Raw genomic sequence first — 18,995 nt, 5'->3', positions numbered from 1 at the left:
ATCCATTATATTGCATGACATTAGTGAGTCTGAAGCGAACACTCTTTTTTGCATGGGTTCTATATACAGAAATACACCGAGGCTATACTGTGAGGGGTAAATCTTCCTCGCCAACTGGGCGTACTTGATACGCTGTTCTTGGCCACTGAACACATGCATAAACATTCATGTGTGACTGAAACCTACAGTAGCCTGTAGCGCATTGAAAGAAGAAGCAACATAATGAGTGAAGATGGTTGGCTGCGTTTGGCGTCAGGAACCTTTCACATATAGCTCCTCCCTCTCATTTTTAACTAGGCTAAGCTGTAGTGAGGGCAAAGAGCCAGGCAGCAGCAGAGCGGTGACCGTCTCATTTTCTTGCTGCAGTTATGGCGGCGCCGTTAGCGCAGTTTGATGAGGACTGGCAGGACTTTTATGAATTTAAACCGGCCTCGGGTAAGCAAAACCGTCTTGATCAAGTGAACTCCAATGTTGGGGAAGCCCCGGGGCTCCTGGAGGATTTTTCTGAGCTCGACAATAGCTTCTCCGGAGAGATCGGTAGCTTCAAATCCATGGAGGACTTGGTGAACGACTTCGATGAGAAACTGACAGTGTGTTTCCGAAACTACAACACCAAGACCGAGAACATAGCCCCAGTGAAACCTATTACAGAGGAGAGCATCATGAAGGACGACGAGTGAGTATATCATAACATCCCTTCAATCGCACCGGATCTGCTCATCAGTCGCTGTAAGAGAATTGATACAAAGCTGTGCTCAGAATGAATGCTGTAACAGCGCTGGTATGTCAGTTCCATACCAATGACTTTCCAGTGTTAGCTATGCCTTCGCTGTTTGCGGATGCGTTTATTTAAATTAAATATTTAAATTTGGAGTCGGTTGTTTCACACAACACAGATTTTATTAGATTAGACATTAGATTTTATTGCAAGCACAATATAAAATTCGAGAAGGTGTATGATTCTGTCGATTATTGTTACAGTCTACATATATACGGTTTCAAGTTGTTGACGTTAAACAGTGATGTTAACATTCCTATTAAACATCTTGAATTTCTGGTAAGGTTTACTGCGAAATAGCTAACTTCTAAATAAATGTTCAATATATACGATTTGTAACAGACCCTCGTCTAATGTGCGCCCCGAATTAATTTTACTGAACAAAACAAAATAGACAGGGGTCCTTCAACGAGGCGAATGTAATTTGATCTCTGAGTAATGTTGTTGATGCAGTCGGCACAAATGTTAGTGAATTTATTTTTTACATTTAGAAACAGGCGTAGTCATTCATATAGCTGTTATGTTGTTTTCCAACTATAAAGCTAAACAAAACCAACCCATAACGTTTCACATCTCTTTTTGTGTTCATAATGCCCTAGATATCAATATAATTTAGAGTACTGCATTAATGTTGCTTATCGTTTAAGATAGTAAAAGCTGTTTTTATGTTTGTACTGTTTTTAAGTTGTACTTGACAACTTTAAGGCTTAGGCTTTGGGATTGATATTTCTCAAAGAGCAAGTACATGCACATGCACGTTTTGTACTTAAAATAAAATTATTGCAGGTTAGTTAAAAGGTTTAAGAAATTGCTCTATGAAAGTTAAGCCTTGTATTTTGGCCACATCTCAAGTTGATGATTAGCATTTGTAATTCTACAGGTGAAGCTTACATGTTATTGTATGGTATAGTTTATTTATGTATAACATTTTTAGTTTACATATTTTGTGTTATGAGTATTTTGTTCATGTAATTGTCTCTTGAGGACAGAACAGACTGTGTTACTCTCTTCAGTCTGGGTTGTTTTGAGAATGGCGTGTTAAGGATCTGCATTGTCCATCAATGCTGAAAGGAAATGTTGTGTGGCATGACTGCCAGATTGTATTTGCTTTAAATTTAGGCATGCACACTAATGTCCTGTGGGGGGAGGATGATGCTAACAAATATATACTCTGGGGAGATTTGATCAAATTAAATTAGCATTTACCACTATTGTTGGAGAAGCAGGAACAATCTACAGCACCATCTTTCATTCATTAACCTGAGGATTTCTAAATGCCTACAGATCCAGCCATTCAAAATGTGCGAAATACGCTGCGTTAAAACGTGGTAGGTGTAGCACATCATACCGCATTATACAGCATGCAAATTGAAATATGATAATAGTATCCGGAAGCACCTTATAGAACGCCAGGTGGAGCTAATAAAGCTTAACGTCCCATGTACAGCATTTGAGCTGTCGCCAGAAACGCCTGGTTTCGAATCCTGGTCACTGCTGAGGGACAATCTTTTTTCAATTAAGAATTTAAGTTGTATACTCTTTAGACTTTAGAATTTTAATCTGTGTATTATAGCATTTTAATCATTAAACATTAAAAAGTCGGTATATTTTATAAAAGCAAGATTGCTCAGTTGGACAAAAGTACACAACCTTCCACTTTCATCATAAATATTTTAATTATGCAGAAATATTTTATGCATCAAAGTCTTTGCGGAATATATTACTAATAGTATCAATAATAAATTACCTTGGACAGGCTATAAGCTCAAAGTATTACTGTGGTCCACTTTCTTTGTAACTGTCAGCATCAGTTTAACTGTTGCGACACAAAAATACTTTATTTTTTCATTGATAAAAAATAACACCACACTCTCTTGTTTAAACGGATTGTTTTGTTGCTGCACAGACTGTCCAGAGGAAGGAAGGAGTGCCTTTTTCTTCGAAGCATTTCGTTAATCCCATCATGTATTTGTTAATCATACAAAGTAAGTTTTGAGAATCTCCGATTCACCATGCCTATAATGGTTTCCCGGAGATTGCTCATAAAGGATATTAATTTAGGAACATAAACATATTATGTTAACTGTATATGGCTGGTACTGGTAGTTGAAATAAAAAATACACACTAGTATTCCACTTTCTTCATAAATATTTGAAGCATCAAAGTCTTTTATTCGGTTACATACTGTGGTTATTTTGCAAAAGTTGTTATGTTCTCCTTCTGACAATATTAAGTTTATATAATTTGTAAAAAGCTATAATGTTTAAAAACTGTTCTGCGAATACTTACGCTCGTTATCGCAGTAAAAAAACACATACTTTTTAGAAATTGATTAATAGCGAATATAATATGGAATCGTGTATATGTGTATGACATAATTAGGCGTGTGCCTTGCGTGCTGTAATGTGGGGGTTGGAACCCAGCTGTCACCATGTGTTTTCTTTTACCAAATAAAAATTTCTTTGAAAAACTAAAATAGCAAATATTGACATTTTTTATATTTCTAAATATAACATTTTCCAAGTTAAGTGATTTATTAATAACGAAGAATAATTTCAGACTGCTACTGTACTGTACTGCCACTACTGTCGTTATTACTGATAATCAATATTATTGACACTTTATTGAATTTGTTGGTATTATTAATTTTTGGGCTTTACATTTATGTTTATAATAGAGAGTACCCATTACCCCCATTTTGATTAAAATCGTAAACGGGTGTTTAATTAAATGCTTTTATAAATTCACAATCTGACAATGCATGACAGAACAAAAGCATCTGTGAAATCACATTCCCGAATGTCCCACACTGCGCTCAACAATCTTAGGAAGAACTCGAAACAGCCTGTCAATAACATTGTTGCAACTTGACAGACAACTGTTTTGTCTGTCCTTCCTCACAGAATTTCTAGATCACGTTGATCAGTTCTTGCTTTGTGCTAGGTTTTGCCGTTTTCAGAATATAGACTTTCAGGGAATGCCAAATCATCTCTATTGGATTTTAAATATGAAGCTGAAAGTTTAGCCTTTGTCACTAATGAAAACACTAAATAAATACATAAATATAGAACTTTTTATTTGTTAAAAGAAAACTCATGGTAACAACTGGGTTCGAACCCCTGCCTTCCTGCACGCAAGGTACATGCCTAATTACATCCTAATAATGCCTAATTACATCACACAAATAATCATGCGGGAATTACTTAAACTGATGCAGACATTTCCAAAGAAAGTATACTACTGTGATAATTTGAGCTACAACATATTAATTAATATCGTTATCAATTTCTTTAGATGCCCAATTCCCTATTAATCAAATTCTAAAAAGTATGCGTTTTTTTTACTAGGATAATGAGTGCAAATATTCATAGGAAATGTTAAAACATTATAACTTTTTATGAAGCATATAAACTTAATATAGTCAGTAGGAGCACGTATTCCAAAATAACCACAGTATGTAACCGAATGAAAGACTTTGGTGCTTTTTGAAGAAGAAAATGTTTTGGAAGAAAGTGGAATACTGGTGTGTATTCTTTCTTTAATCTACCGATACCAGCCATATACAGTTTACAGAACATGTTTATGTTCCTAAATTAATATCTTTTATGACCTTCAGATGCGTTATGCTCCTCTTCCTTTTATGCTCAGCTACAAAAATTTCCCTTTAGGTGTATAAATATTCAAAACTAAGCGGATTAAAACATGCACAGTAAAGAGATTTACTGATTAATTCGTTTCACTAACAACCAATGCACTATGAGTGCATAAATAGCTGCATTGTTTCACTCAGAGTTTGGTATTGAAATCAGACCAAAACATGGAAGTTCAAAGGGTATAATCCCAAAATAGCTTTAGATCTTAAAGCTTTAAGAAAACATACACAGTTGGTACTACTGTACATCTTTTAAAAAATTAATTAGTACCACAACAGTGTTGTTTTTGAGTTGTAGACAGTTTTGTTTCCAAAACCAGTGAAGAATATTTTTTCTCTGAAAAGGAAAAAAGGCTACATTTTACATCATAAAAAAGTTGAATATTAACTAATTAAATCAGTTGTTAACTAGTTTCATTAGTTATAAGCTGTATTTTAAATTATTTGCTGATCGTGGTTTCTGAGAAACACTGCAGTATGATTGTGTAGATACAAGCGACTAATTCGTCTCTTGCTCTTAATTAATGTGCAGCTCACATGAAGTGCTGCACCAGAATGTTTCTTGTTGGAGTTCCTGTTGCAGTGAGTTAGACCAGTAGGGTGACTGGGACCCTTGCTGCTACAATTTCAAGGATACTGGGAATTGTTTGAAATATGTTTGCTATGCATTAACCTGTACTGAACATTTGTTCTTTAAAAAGGGCAGAGTGAGTAATATTTCCATAAGAAAGGTTTAATTAGAGCTCTCTTCAACTTTTGGTAAAAAAGATTCCAGTACCCAGATAATTACATTTTTGATGGAATATATTTGATATTTCTGGAATCAATTTCTAAGGTATAATGACAAATATTACATATTGATTATGAAGCTGCAGTTCTTTTAAGATAAGATGGCTAGCAGCCATATCACCCTGCAACTCACAACTGGCAGCCCACTGAAGCTAAGCAGGTGTGAGCCTGGTCTGTACCTGGATGGGAGACCTCCTGGGAAAAACGGAGCTTGCTGCTGGAAGAGGTGTTAGTGGGGCCAGCAGGGGATGACCCTGCGGTCCAGGTGGGTCCTGATGCCCCGGTATAGTGACGGGGACACTATACTGTAAATAAGCACTGTCCTTCGGATGAGATGTAAAACTGAGGTCCTGACTCTCTGTGGTCATTAAAAATCCCAGGGTGTTTCTCAAAAAGAGTAGGGGTCTTACCCGATGCCTCCTAATAATCCCCCTCTATGAATTGGCTACATTACTTTGTTCTCCTCCCCCCCTCCCACTCTAACAGCAGGAGTTCTTTTAAGATAAGATCACTTTATTAGCCATATACAATTTCTTGCATTAGGAATTTGTCTTTTCACATACCCCAGCTTGCTCTCCATGAGACACACAGGCACACAGATGGGGAGAGAGAAGTCTGGGATCAGAGCGCAGGGTCAGCCATTTATACGGTGCCCCTGGAACAGCTGGGGTTAAGGGCCTTGCTCAGGGGAGTAGGATTCCTCTGCCAGCCACAAGATTTGAACCGGCAATCTTCTAGCCACAGGCACAGATCCTTAGCCGCAGTGCCACCGCTCCACCATTTGCATTTGCAGGTACTGCATACCATGATCCTGTTGTGTATAGTACGACTTGAAGCTGAATTTTCAGCAGCTTTGTCATCACCAGATGGGTTTACTGATTTTTAAACATGCTTCTTTTTGAGTAAAAATGGTAATAGTAGATTGCATGTTTAAAATTGCTGATTGTGTGGTTTTTATGCTGATTAAATAGCAACAAAAGATAAAACAGCAAATAGTAATACAAAAGCAGTTTGATATATGTTGGTGATATATGATCAAATATGATGTAGATTACTGTGATAAGGTAAGCCAGGGTCAAATGATTAATTTGTTGTATAACCTAAGAATAAAATGCATAGGAATGGTACTGTAACATCCACAGACTCTGCTGGCTGAGTTCAGTCCATTAATCTTGAGGCCCAGGGAGAGAGCTTTTACTTTGATCAAACTGAATCTAAGTGGTTCGTAAGAAGTAGGGCAACTACTGCATGGAAAGCCTTTGAAAAAGATGGAAATGTTTGTTTATTTGGGTACCGTCTGACTTAAATTCAGTACACCAATTTTAAGGTGGAGGCCATAAGATCATATAAAACCAATTAAGAAAGGGCTCTGTAAGGAACATTGCAAGATGTGTAGTGCATTTAAGCTGGAAACTCTTGAGTACTAGTTTATCCTTGAAGTTCAGCAGATATACTGTAGATTAGATGTAGTCCTTTATGATACATTTCTCTAAATCAGTGAAACCCAAATTTTCCAAGTCAATACTTTCAAGAATTGATCATGCATAATACTATTCAGTAGATTATATTTGTAAAGATTGCATGTTACTGTAGATGTTTATGATGTTTAGTCTTAATCAAAATTGTATTGATCATGGGTCTAAAAAAAATGTTGTATGTACCTAATCATGCAATAGGTTATATGGATTAAAAACGCTTATGTATTTCTTAACATTTAACACATTTTATGTGTTTTACAAATGATGTTAAATAAAGAATTGAATCGGGTTTGATCAAAAACCCGATAAAGGATAATGGCCCCAATGACTTCAACAAAGAAACACTGTGCTACAGTGTAAAGTTCCATTTAGTTTACATGTGACTGTCCTACTAAAATGCCAAAATGAGTTGGAGCTTCAATCTGCACAAGTCATGTTAAAGAAGAACTGAAATATACTATTTCTGGAGGTGATCTTTCTGTTCTTTTTAGCAAATGTAATTATAAGTTGACTGTAATCAGCAAACAACAATTGTAATTGTAAACAGAGCTTATACATTTAAAATTCAGCAAATGACCATTCTTCTTGCCCCAATGTGGGATTTCATAAACAAAAAACTTTGTATTATAAGAATATGGTGTATTAATTTTGCACATGTTTACAAATCATTGAATGTTTTATAGATGTTCAAAGGTTAGATCTATCACTTTGAAAGTATACTGTAAAAGGTAAAACAACTAGGTTCCTGCTGAGAAAAACAATGGATTGTGAACTCTGAACTTATCTTTCTATCTGTAGGCTTTTAAAACACTCAACATCATAATTTCGTAGAAAAATAATAAGAAAGACAGCAGGTTTGTTGGAAAGCAAATCCTTTAGTACAGCAGTGGAGCAGATTCATAGTGTTTTTCAGAAGTATAAAACTATTTTCAAAGATTAGTACCAAAGGTGAAAAGACAGATTTTGCACATTTGTATTACAGATTTTTATGCTCACAATAAATTCTTTATGACTGGATTATAACTGAAAAATTACAGAATTTAATGATTTGTGGAGATTGGCAAAGGGGAAGCCTGTTTGTATTCTGTCTTTTCTCTTAGTAAAGTGGTTTGTGCTGCCAAATTCTTCCTTAGAGGGAACATTGAATAATGTTATTTATTATATCTCTCCTGTTGACATTTTTAGAAAAATATTTATTTTTAAAAATAACTTTGAATTTGATAGTTTTAGAATAAAAGATAAATTACTGAAGAGTCCAATTTTAGAAATCCTCTTCACAACAGTAATGTATTTAGAGAAGACAATTAGCAGAGCATAGATGAAGCCACTTGCTTCTTTTTGCATTCTGGATCTGAATTTGGACTGCTTGAATGCCAGTTGGACACGCAATTGGTACTGTAAGTGCTTGGCCATAACTGTTTTTTATCTTTATTATTATGTTAATGTATTCAGTGACTTGAATTAAATAATGTTAACATTGCAATCAGTAAAGTGATAATGATCCTGTCATATGTGTTATTATATTAAGAAATATGGTGTAGTTCCAACCTTTCACAGCATTTTGTACCACAATAGTAAAACTACCCACAATAGTAAAGTAATCTAGTAAACTAGATTAAATAAAAGTTTTTTAACCAACGTTTGGGAGGGATGACAACCAAATATTTCAACTCAGCTGTTCTATAGACATGTGCTTGTAGAAACTGTACACCTGTTTTCAAAGTTTCACATTTTGTTTCTTTAATGCCTGGAATTAAAATGCATTATTTTTTTTGCATTGCTTATTTTTTATCTACACATCCTACCCAACAACTTCCAAAGGAAAAAGTACCCTAGATTTATTATTTAAAAGATAAATTATTTAAGAGCAAAAACTGAAGTGGCATGGTTGTATAAGTATCCACCTCTTTTGTAATAAAAATTCTAAATTTGTTCAGGTTCAAGTTAATTGGATTCCACCTATTTTAAATTGTAGTGATTTACATGATTTTTGGATATATTCAGCAATTCGTTTCAAATGTGCATTTCAAAGTAAAAACTTAAATATGAGTGCCAAGGAGCTTTCAAAAGAAATTCAGGACAAAGCTGTAGAATGGCACCTATCAAGGGATGGGTGTAAAAATATTCAAAAGTCTTGAATGTCCCCCAGAGCATGTTCAAGATGATTGTTAAGAAGTGGGAGGTGTATGGCACCACCAAGACCCTGCCTAGATCAGGCCGTCTCTTCAAAACTGGATGATCAAGTGAAAAGGAAACTAATTTGAGAGGCTAGCAAGAAGACAGTGGCAACTTTTAAACAGCTACAGGCTTTTATGTTCAAGACTGTGTGTATAACAAAAATATCCCAAGCAGGCCTGTATGGCAACATGGGAAGAGAAAGAGTGCCTTTATTATACCCAAAATTATTCAAAATTTATTTTACAGCAGCAAACAATATAAAAAAACCACACAAACAAATAGTACGCATAAATATGAGCAAGAAAATCAACTGCTGAACAAGGTTATGGCCATAGGTATAGATGAGAACTTGTAACAGTTTGTTTTTAAATTAGAAAATCTGTATCTGTGTTCTGAGGGGTCTAGTTGGAATTCATTGAACTAAGGGTGTGAAGAGCCATCGAGGATGGAATATGCTTTACACAAGACAAGACTGGTACTTTGGGGTAGGGTCAAAAGATCAGCATCAAAGACTTTCTGACAGTTTGACAACACTCCCCAATTCTTATTCCTCAGATTCAGATTCCCAAACCTACAATTCAGGGCACAAGTTAAAGCAGATTCAGTAAAAGAATGATGAAACATTATCAGTAATGAATAATCAACCTGAAAATGCACAAGCTTGCCCTTTTTTGGAAAATAGACTCGATATTTGTCTCAAAATTTAACCTCTAAATAATTACATTTACCTACCCTCTCAACTGATTGTCCACTTATGCAGATTGTAGTGGGGTCTGAGGATCTTCCTGAAATCAATTACTTTACCATGTCTTTAGTTTTAGAGACATTCAGCTAGTTCAGTTACACCAAATGGCAAAACCCTTCAACAACTGGCTCATGGCCTCCCTCATCTACTTGCAGCACACTTATAAAGTCTTCTGCAAATTAAATTACATGTCTTGAGTGGTGATAACTCTTCAGTTATTTGTCTACAGGACAAAGAGTAAGGGAGACAGTACACATGCCTGGAGGGAGCCGATGGAAGAATACAGTTTTGTAAGACAATGCATTATTAGCACTTATCCTCTGAGTTCTCTCTATAAGGAAATCAGTAACTCAGCTCACAAGATCAAGGCCAAAGTTAGATAATAACATAGTTGCCAATAAATGCAGATGAATACAATTAAATGTTTAGGAGAAATCTACAAATAGCATCTTATATTCCTCAAGATGTTGGAGAACAAGATTATGAAGGCTGTAAGAGGACCCGGGGAAGGGTCATCTCTAACCGGTATTTCAGGAACGAAACACTGAAAATACTAAATATGGACCTTAGCAAGATGGCGGCCAAAAGGAATCAGCTGACCAGGAAATGGAAAGGGTCTACCCTGAGAAACAACGAGACACAGCTGAGCCGCATCAGGAGCCGAAATATAAGTGCCCCGGAGGCAGTTAACAGGGCGGAAGCCGGTAAGGTGAATGCAGTTTGGAGGAAAAGAGAGGAAAGAGGTGCTTGTTAAGGATCGGGCTAAGGAATACGGACTACTGAAAGGAGAAAGGATTTATTTTGGATTACGGACACTGGTTAAGGATACATCGCGGATTGGCTTTATTATGGACTTTTGGAAATCGGATCGGATCAGGACTAAGGGAACGGATTGCGGACTGTGTTCGGAAGACAGTTGGAGGAAGAAACGCCACGGATCTCGGGAAAGGAAAGTGTGGTGTGAGTACTACCGTCATTTACATAAACTCTCCCCCGGAGACACCACAAGGCATATTGTAGCGTTATCCGTACCTGTCCTATAAGAAACCTGAAATGGGTCTAATTGATCCTGTACCTGTGTCACAATCTTGATTTTCATTTTTTTTTCAAAATCTTTTTCATAACCAGTGAGGTTGAGACTATTGACCTCATATCATTGAGTGAACTAGGAGATTTGACTTTTGCCACTGGGACCATAACTGATTCTTTCCAGATCCTAGAAACCTTTTACTGGTTTAACGACAATGGAAAATAAAACAAAGAAATGCCACACAGCTGTTGAACACATCTTTTCATTTCTTTACCCCTAACTGGACTCTTCTTCTTAACACAACTGAACAATTTGCAAACCTTAAAAACATTAATGTTAATAGCACATTCCTGCCTCTAGAAACATTGAGCTAGTCAAATCATGTACATCAAACCAAAAATAAAATTGACTCAGTTCATAAGCAAAATCAACATCTGATTTTCTTCCTGTGTGTTCCTGGTCCTCTTTCCGTGCATTCCCAATATGACATGACATGATACCCTGACATGTAGTATGTGAATTACCTTTGTTCTTTGTCCTGTTACTGGAAAAAAAAAAGGCATTTATGCAATATTGCAAAGATGTTGCAAAATTATTTGTTGTCTGAGGAAACTAAAATGGAATTTTTTGGCTTAAATGCAAAGCATTCGGCACAAAAGCAACACAGGACATTACCTGAAGAAAAACGTTTCTGCTGTGAAGCATGGTGGTGGCAGCATTACATATTTTATTGCAAGAAAATGTGAGAGTAGAAGGGAAAATGAATGAACAAAGTATAGAAAATTCCTTGAGGAAATCCTGCTCCCCTCAGGTGAAATTGGGATGGAAGTTCATCATGACAACAACGTGAAGCACACAGCCAGAGCTACTTTGGAGTGACTAGGGAACAAAAAGTAAATGTCCCTGAGTGACCCAGTTAGAGCCCTAACCTTAATCTACTGAAAAATCTGCGGCATGACTTGAAAACTTTTGACTCTTCAAAAGGGTCTTGAGTGAACTTCAACAAATTTATAAAGAAGAATGATTAGATATTGCTACATCTGCAGTAGGTGTGCAAAGTTCCCAACAGACTCACAGCTGTAATTGCTTCCACCAGATATTAACTCAAAGGGGTGGAAACATATCCAATTATGATATTTCAGTTTTTTATTTTCCCAGTAAAAACATTTTCCACTTAAGTCTGAAGTAATACATTAAATACATTAAAATCTGAAGCACTGACAAAACAGAATGTGAAAAAAGTTCAAGGAAATGTAAGCAAATTCCCTTTCTTCTAAATTGTTGGTTAACTGTTGGTTAAGGCTGCATGGGGCCATAAGCCTGTTCATTTTATGGCCAGGGGCTGGCCCTTAGCCTGGTGGGCTAAGCCAAATTTCACTATACTGGACATAAATATTAAATAAACATTCTAAAGTTCTAATTGTTAGGTGTTATTTCTTCTGAATTTAATTTACTGTAAGCATCTGGATTTCAGTTTCACTCCATATATCTGAGCCTATGAATTTATATATATATTTCATTTTATAAGTTTACAGAACACTGTGGTGTAGATAGTGATCAAGTTCCTAATATTTTTATCCATTCTGTTATACTAATGTTACAAAATCACATCTGGAAATTAAGATTTAATTAAAAATAAAAGTACTAGAAGTAATTTTGGCTATAAAGAAAAGTTATTTTATAGGTTATATGGAGCATTTTCTAATTTTGAAGGAAAACTTTTTACCATTTTGGTATATTTATGTCAGTACATTTTAGTCATTCAGCTGAGCGAAAGCTGCACTGATTGAGGAGTTTATTCAAGTACTGTAGTGCAAAGCAGATTGTCTCTTTTACATAAAAAAAACTTTCTTGTAGTACTCTAGTATGCAGGTCCTTAAATATGAAAAACTGTTTTTAGCCAATAATTAAGGTAACTAGTTAGGCTGTCTTTAGTGTCTGTCTGCCCTTTCCTGTTAGGGAAGACTAGCTGAAAGGTTCACACATGCTGTTTTTTCCAATCCCCTTTATTATATTTAAACTGTGCTTTCATCATTCAACTGTTATTGTGGAAGAATTCTGTATTGTTTCACCCTCCATATGTATGAAATTGCTATTTTTGCTATGTACTCAAGCAATTCAAATTTGAGATGAAAGGAATGAATGTTTTTTCCATTCATCTTCCAGCAGGGTACATGAGAGAGGGCATGTGAGAGAGGTATATGAGAGCAAATGTTTTGCATAGGTGAATAACCTATTATAAAAGCAAATAACCATAAGTAAACAAAATACTTTTCTGAACCAAAAGCTTGGTCTTGTGTAATATTAAGCCAATTAACCTTTTGTTTAAAGGTGTACAGCAATAATCTGACTTGGACAATATCCAGTAGAGAGTTCTGCTGTTGGAAAATGATTGCTTTTTCTGCTGTGGGGTGAGCGTAGGTTTAGTGCCAGCATTCCTGAAATCTTCATAGAGATTTTAGTGTGCTGTGCGTGAGGATTATGTTGTGGTTACATCATTAGAAAGACCATCTCACTGTGAGCGCTGTTAATGCTAGAAAATAATGTTAGGTTACTACTTTGTAGTGGCGAGGCTTATTATTAAGGCAGAATTAAGTGTTTCTGAGCTTTCCCAAATTAGGCCTCATCTCTCTGTTCATCTCTGTGGTGCAGCCACAGAGAAACTATTCATGCAGGCTGATTTAAGGTTTCCTTTGATAAGGTTTCCTAGGACAGCTCCCAAAGGGGGATGCACTTAGCTAAGCCTGGCTATCATGATCAATGGTCATCCATTGGCGCCTATCTGTCTAGGGAGTGCCAGATGGACATCTGGACTGCATTCCTAAGTGTCAGGAGTAAGTGACTCATATCTCACCTTGATCAACCAATCAGGGACTGGTAGGGCCGAGTAACCCACGTGGGACTCTGATGCCCATGGAACTTTCAGCCAATCAATGAGCTGAAGTTCCTCCAGGTAAAAACAGGCAACACAGAGAGCCTGAGAGATTCAGTAAGATTCAGGAGAATTCTGTGGACAATTCTAAAGGGAATTCAAAGGAGAATTCCAGGGCAGAACGGCCCAGGAGCAGAAGGCTCCCAAGGGCAGGACATTCTCGCAGCGCGCCTCCTGACCATCCTGAGACTCAGCCCGGACAACCACGGAACGACCAGTGTGTCCGAGTGCCAGAACTTTCCTTTGTTCTAAGAGTCTAGAGCGAATCACTATTCAGAACTAGCTCTTCATCAGGAACGAACCGGTCCTCTTCCTGACTTGCTGGGACCCACAGTCATCTTTTCTCCTGTGCACAAACTTTGCTAGTTAAAGCCAACACTAACTAGCCGGTCAGTGAGCATCTGCAGCGCACCGTCGCAAACCGCACAGCGCAGCCTGGCACGGAGCCAGAGAGCTCGGATTGGACAGCAACAAGCCTGCAACTGTTTCTTTGTGCCTGCAGGAGATCTGAATCCCCAAAGAATGGATGAGTATTCAACTTCAATGCATTACAGCTCGAGAATTCAATTGTTATCCCAACCAGTTGATATCAGTTTAATTCCTAAGAGTTATGTTATTGTTTTGAGTATCTGATGTAGAAGTTATAACCAAGTGCAATTACGAAACGGTCTTAATGAATGATATACTGAACGTATGTCCTCTTGATGTGTGTAACACTTTGTAACTGACTGAATATTTACCTTTTGTATTCTGATAACCCTCTCGATAAGATCTGTTAGTTTTACATGCATATTCTATGTATTAATAAATGTATCCTCGTGTATTAGTACCTGTGTGTGTGCGTTGTTTGAGTAATGTCACATGGTTGGATTCTAAAGCCATCAAAAGAATCAATTTTGTGATTTACTGCTACAATTAATAATTGTCCCAGTAAATGCCCAAACCCTACAGAAGTGGTGCCTTCAGATAGCACACTACCATTTCATTTTGGCGTCCCTGGGCCGGCTATGGCAACGTTACAACTTCCTGCAGTAATTTCTGAGCCACATCTAGATTTCTGTGTTTTCTTGTTATATTTTAATGGGGCTTTTTCTGTAAAATCACTTATTGTGATGACCTTTGCATATGCTTTTCTTTGGTGGACTAGAGAAGGAGGAGCTTATTTACTCTGTCTTGATAGTTTTGAGGGTTCTAAAACACTGAATGTTTATAAATAAGTGAGAAATACATTGGTATCACCTTTTGACAGTTTAATTTTTGTTGATACCTTAATAATGCCACACCAAAACACAATGTTTAAAATTTGAACGATTTTACAGAAACATGAGTAAGTTCATATTTTTTGTTTGAAATTGAGTTCCTTGATGAAAATAAATATTTAAAGAGCTATTAAAAGAGGATGGGATGAGTGTGAGGAAAAGACTAGCATAAACCTGCTTTAATGAGTGTATGAATTACCAAGGCTTAATGGCCCTTTGCAAGGTGTGGCTTGGAGTCCAATTCGAGTGAGAAAGAGAGCTCTGAATTTGCATTGTGGTTTGTTTCTCAAATCTGATCCATTGTAAATCCCTTCACCAGGATTGCCCCCTTTGATTGTTCAGTAAAGAAAGTTTAAATACATAATTGTGTTCTGAATGTCTAATTCCCTGTTTTATAAAACGGATGTAAGTGTGAGATAGTTTAAGATTACCAGAGCATGCTACAGATTAGAAAAGGCAGCTGACATTTTGTTACATAACACCTAGTAGCTTCTTTTGGTAAGTTTTGTTCTCAATAGTTTTGTCCACTATATCAGTTTTATACATTGCGGATGTATTTCTTAAGAAAAATGCTTGTTAATATTAAGTATGTGTTGGTTACAGACTGGTGCCTTTATCCAAGCCAATTTCTAGGTAACTACAAAATGTCATCATCTTAAGCTTAAGCATAGCTTTAAATATCTAAATCCATTTTGTAATATACATAACATTGTAAAGATGAATAATCATAACAAGTAAAGGAATACCATATGCTTGAGAAACTAAATGAATATAGTTGATTAAAGTTTTCAATTTCTCAGTTCACTTATTCTCACTGTGACTTCTATAGTTTGATTGTAATAATAATCAACTTTATTTTGTATAGTGCCTTTAAAGGTGGCTTCTCAAAGTGCTTTACAGAATGACAGCAACAACACAAATAAAAAAATACAAGATATGCAGAATGAGAATACACAGTTAGAGGAGACAGTAGATGGTGGTACAGAATACAGTAGGAGCAGAGGGGGAAAGAACAGGAGTCTAGATTTGAAGGTGTTTAGAGGTGACTCTCTGATATCCTTGGGGATAGATTTAATAATAATAAACTTTATATAGCACCTTTAAAGATGGCTTTTCAAAGCGCTTTACAGACTGACAAAAAAAAATACACAAGATATGCATGAGGACAATACACAGAGGAGACAGTACAGTATATGTATACTACCAAGAGAGCAGTGATATATTGATATTTAAAACAGTTTATTACAAGCTGTGTCATTAACAATATCTCAGTTTTTTTAGAGCTATTTTGTAAAAAGCACTTATGGGATTGGGTCTTAAAGATAACATCAAAAACATTCTGTTGTCCTAAGAGGTATCAGTTTTTTTTGTGGATGTTATCTGGTTTATTCCATAGGTGTACAAATTCAGATTCTGCCTCCGGTCCTGTGAAACAGACTAATTACGTGTTCACTCATTAGAACAGGAATTTCTTTGAGGCCTTCTGAGACTCTATCCATTTCCATCCCCTTTTTGATAAATTATTATAAAATTTAAAAACTTTTGGAGAGTAAGCTATATATGCTTTCTCTAACATCATATATTTCCTGTGTTTGAGCCTGTGTTTCTTTCTCTTTTCTAACTGATGTAGCTGTTTTGGCCCTCTTCCACAGGCATCCCATTTTGTTGTATTACAAATTATTTATACATGTTTTTAATCAAAATCTGAGTGCTTAGACTAAACGTTTATAGGTATAAAATAAGTCTTAATGTCAGCAAAAAATGCAAAGAAAAATATAAACTACAAAATGATATCAACATTATGTTGACTGTAATCAAGTATTCTGTCCTTATGAGTATTTCATTCTGTGGGACGTCCTCATCCTGTGCTGTGTCGCTGAGATGCAAGCTGTCTATTTTTAGATGTGCTTTTAAAAAATGCTCAGTATCAGGGGGCTTTGTGAATAACCTTATGTTACAGTTCAGCTGTGGCTTCTCTTGAAGAACCCACTGCATCTGTTCTTCCTCTCTGAGAATTATTGCACAGATTGTAGAAAAGCGGCTTCACTTCAGACCTGTGAACAGCCATTTTACATGGGCCTCATTCCTGGCAATGCGGCACAGGAAATGGGGAAATAGGGTAAACTAGCCAAACTAACGACAACAGTTTGACACTAAAATCCATTTCGATACCCTGTCCTAGGAAAGAAAATAATGTTTCCAATAAAGTAATTTCAACAGTAAAATTGAATATAAATTACAGGAATTGTGCAATAAATTATGCTCTAAATTAATTTCATCTTCCTTAAAAAGTATGTGGATTGATCCTGAATTGAATAAGTGTTAAACTGAGATATTTGTGGATATGATGTTGTTTATCTTTTTTATTAAGGTGATGTCTTTCACAAAAAGTGTACATACTTTTTTGTACATATATATTCCAAACATGCAGCCAGATCTGATAACTTGTGAACTGTGATTACTTTTGCACCTTAATATATACTTAAATTATTGAATTAGGTCTAAAAGACATTATTGGATTAAAGATGAGTACAACTTCTACAATTTCTATAAAATGTAACTGTTTTGGTTAAGAGGATTTACATTTTAATGCCTGTCATATCATAAGCTTGCTTGCTTCCTTCTTGATTTAAATGAATCAGACAGTATTGCAGCAGATACACGTGACTGCTGCAAGCAAGGCCTTTCTGCAAGAGTGAGCAGTGATGTGACTCAGGTTGGGTCTGTGTTTTCTAGGGCTTGCTTTACAGATGCAGCCATTCAAAACGAGTGGGGTATGCTGCGGTAGAACGCGGTGGACGAGTCGCAATATACCGTGTAGTGTGCTCTCACGAGGCACCAGTTCTGTAGAGTTTGGGCATTTACTGGGACAATTATTAATTGTAGCAGTAAGTCACAAAATTGATTCTTTTGATGGCCTTAGAATCCAACCATGCGATATAACTCAAACAATGCACACACACAGGTACTAATACACGAGGATACATTTATTAATACATAGAATATGCATGTAAACCTAACAGATCTTATCATGAGGGTTATCAGAATACAAAAGGTATATATTCAATCAGTCACGAAGAGTTACACATATCAAGAGGACATACATTCAGTATTTCATTCATTTAGACTGTTTCGTAATTGAACTTGGTTACAACTTCTACATTATATACTCAAAACAAGTACATAACTCTTAGGAATTAAATTGATATCAACTGGTTGGGATAACAATTGAATTCTCGAGCAGTAATGCAGTGAAGTTGAATACTCATCCAGTCTCTGGGAATTCAGATCTCCTACGGGCACAAAGAAGCAGTTGCAGGCTTGTTGCTGTCCAATCTGCGCTCTCTGGCTCCGTGGCAGGCTGTGCTGTGCGGCTTGTGACGGTGCGCTGCTGATGCTGCTGAAGACCGGTTCATTCCTGATGAAGCTAGTTCTGAATAGTGATTCAGCTGTCCACAGTTCCAACCTGTTCACAAGGCTTGCTGCTGGTGCTAACCTCGGGTGGATCCTTTGGTTACTCGTGGCAACCTCCACTCTCGACTCTTAGAACAAAGGAAAGTTCTGGCACTCGGACACACTTGCCGTAACATGGTTGTCCGTGCTGAGTCTCAGGATGGTCAGGAGGCGCGCTGCGAGAATGTACTGCCCTTGGGAGCCTTTCTGCTCCTGGGCTGTCCTGCCCTGGAATTCTTTAGAATAGTCTCGCACCCCAGGAATTCTCCTTAGAAGCTCTGTGTTGCCTGTTTTTACCTGGAGGAACTTCAGCTCGTTCATTGGCTGAAAGTTTCATGGGCATCAGAGACCCACGTGGGTTACTCGGCCCTACCAGTCCCTGATTAGTTGATCAAGGTGAGATATGAGTCACTTACTCCTGACCCTTAGGAATGCAGTCCAGATGTCCATCTGGCTCTCCCTAGACAGATAGGGGCCAATGGATGACCATTAATAATGATAGCCAGGTTTAGCTAAGTGCATCCTCATTTGGGAGCTGTCCCTTATCAAAAGAAACCTTAAATCAGCCTGCATGAATAGTTTCTCTGTGGCTACACCACAGAGATGAAGAGAGAGATGGGGCCTCATTTGGGAAAGCACAGCAACACTTAATTCTGTCTTATTAACAAGCATTGCCACTACAACCGTATGCAAATTAGAT

General features: G+C 36.8%; 1 protein-coding gene across 3 annotated transcripts in view; it reads left to right on the top strand.

The window, feature by feature from the left end:
- The first annotated feature begins 236 nt into the window (after positions 1-236).
- The window catches only part of LOC102690452 (fasciculation and elongation protein zeta-2), an 84,188-nt gene continuing 65,429 nt past the window's right edge, over positions 237-18,995 (top strand). The window contains exon 1 of one of the 3 annotated variants that reach the window (XM_015345305.2): positions 237-676. In XM_015345305.2, coding sequence (XP_015200791.1) covers positions 369-676 — 308 coding nt within the window. In that variant the 5' untranslated portion in view covers positions 237-368. The remainder of the gene's footprint in view (positions 677-18,995) is intronic. The other 2 variants (XM_015345298.2, XM_015345308.2) reach the window with 2 other exon arrangements.

The sequence above is a fragment of the Lepisosteus oculatus genome, chromosome 2 (genome assembly GCF_040954835.1).
Source record: "Lepisosteus oculatus isolate fLepOcu1 chromosome 2, fLepOcu1.hap2, whole genome shotgun sequence".
In the NCBI taxonomy this organism is placed as follows: Eukaryota; Metazoa; Chordata; class Actinopteri; order Semionotiformes; family Lepisosteidae; genus Lepisosteus; species Lepisosteus oculatus.
This window is presented reverse-complemented; position numbering and strand designations above follow the sequence as displayed.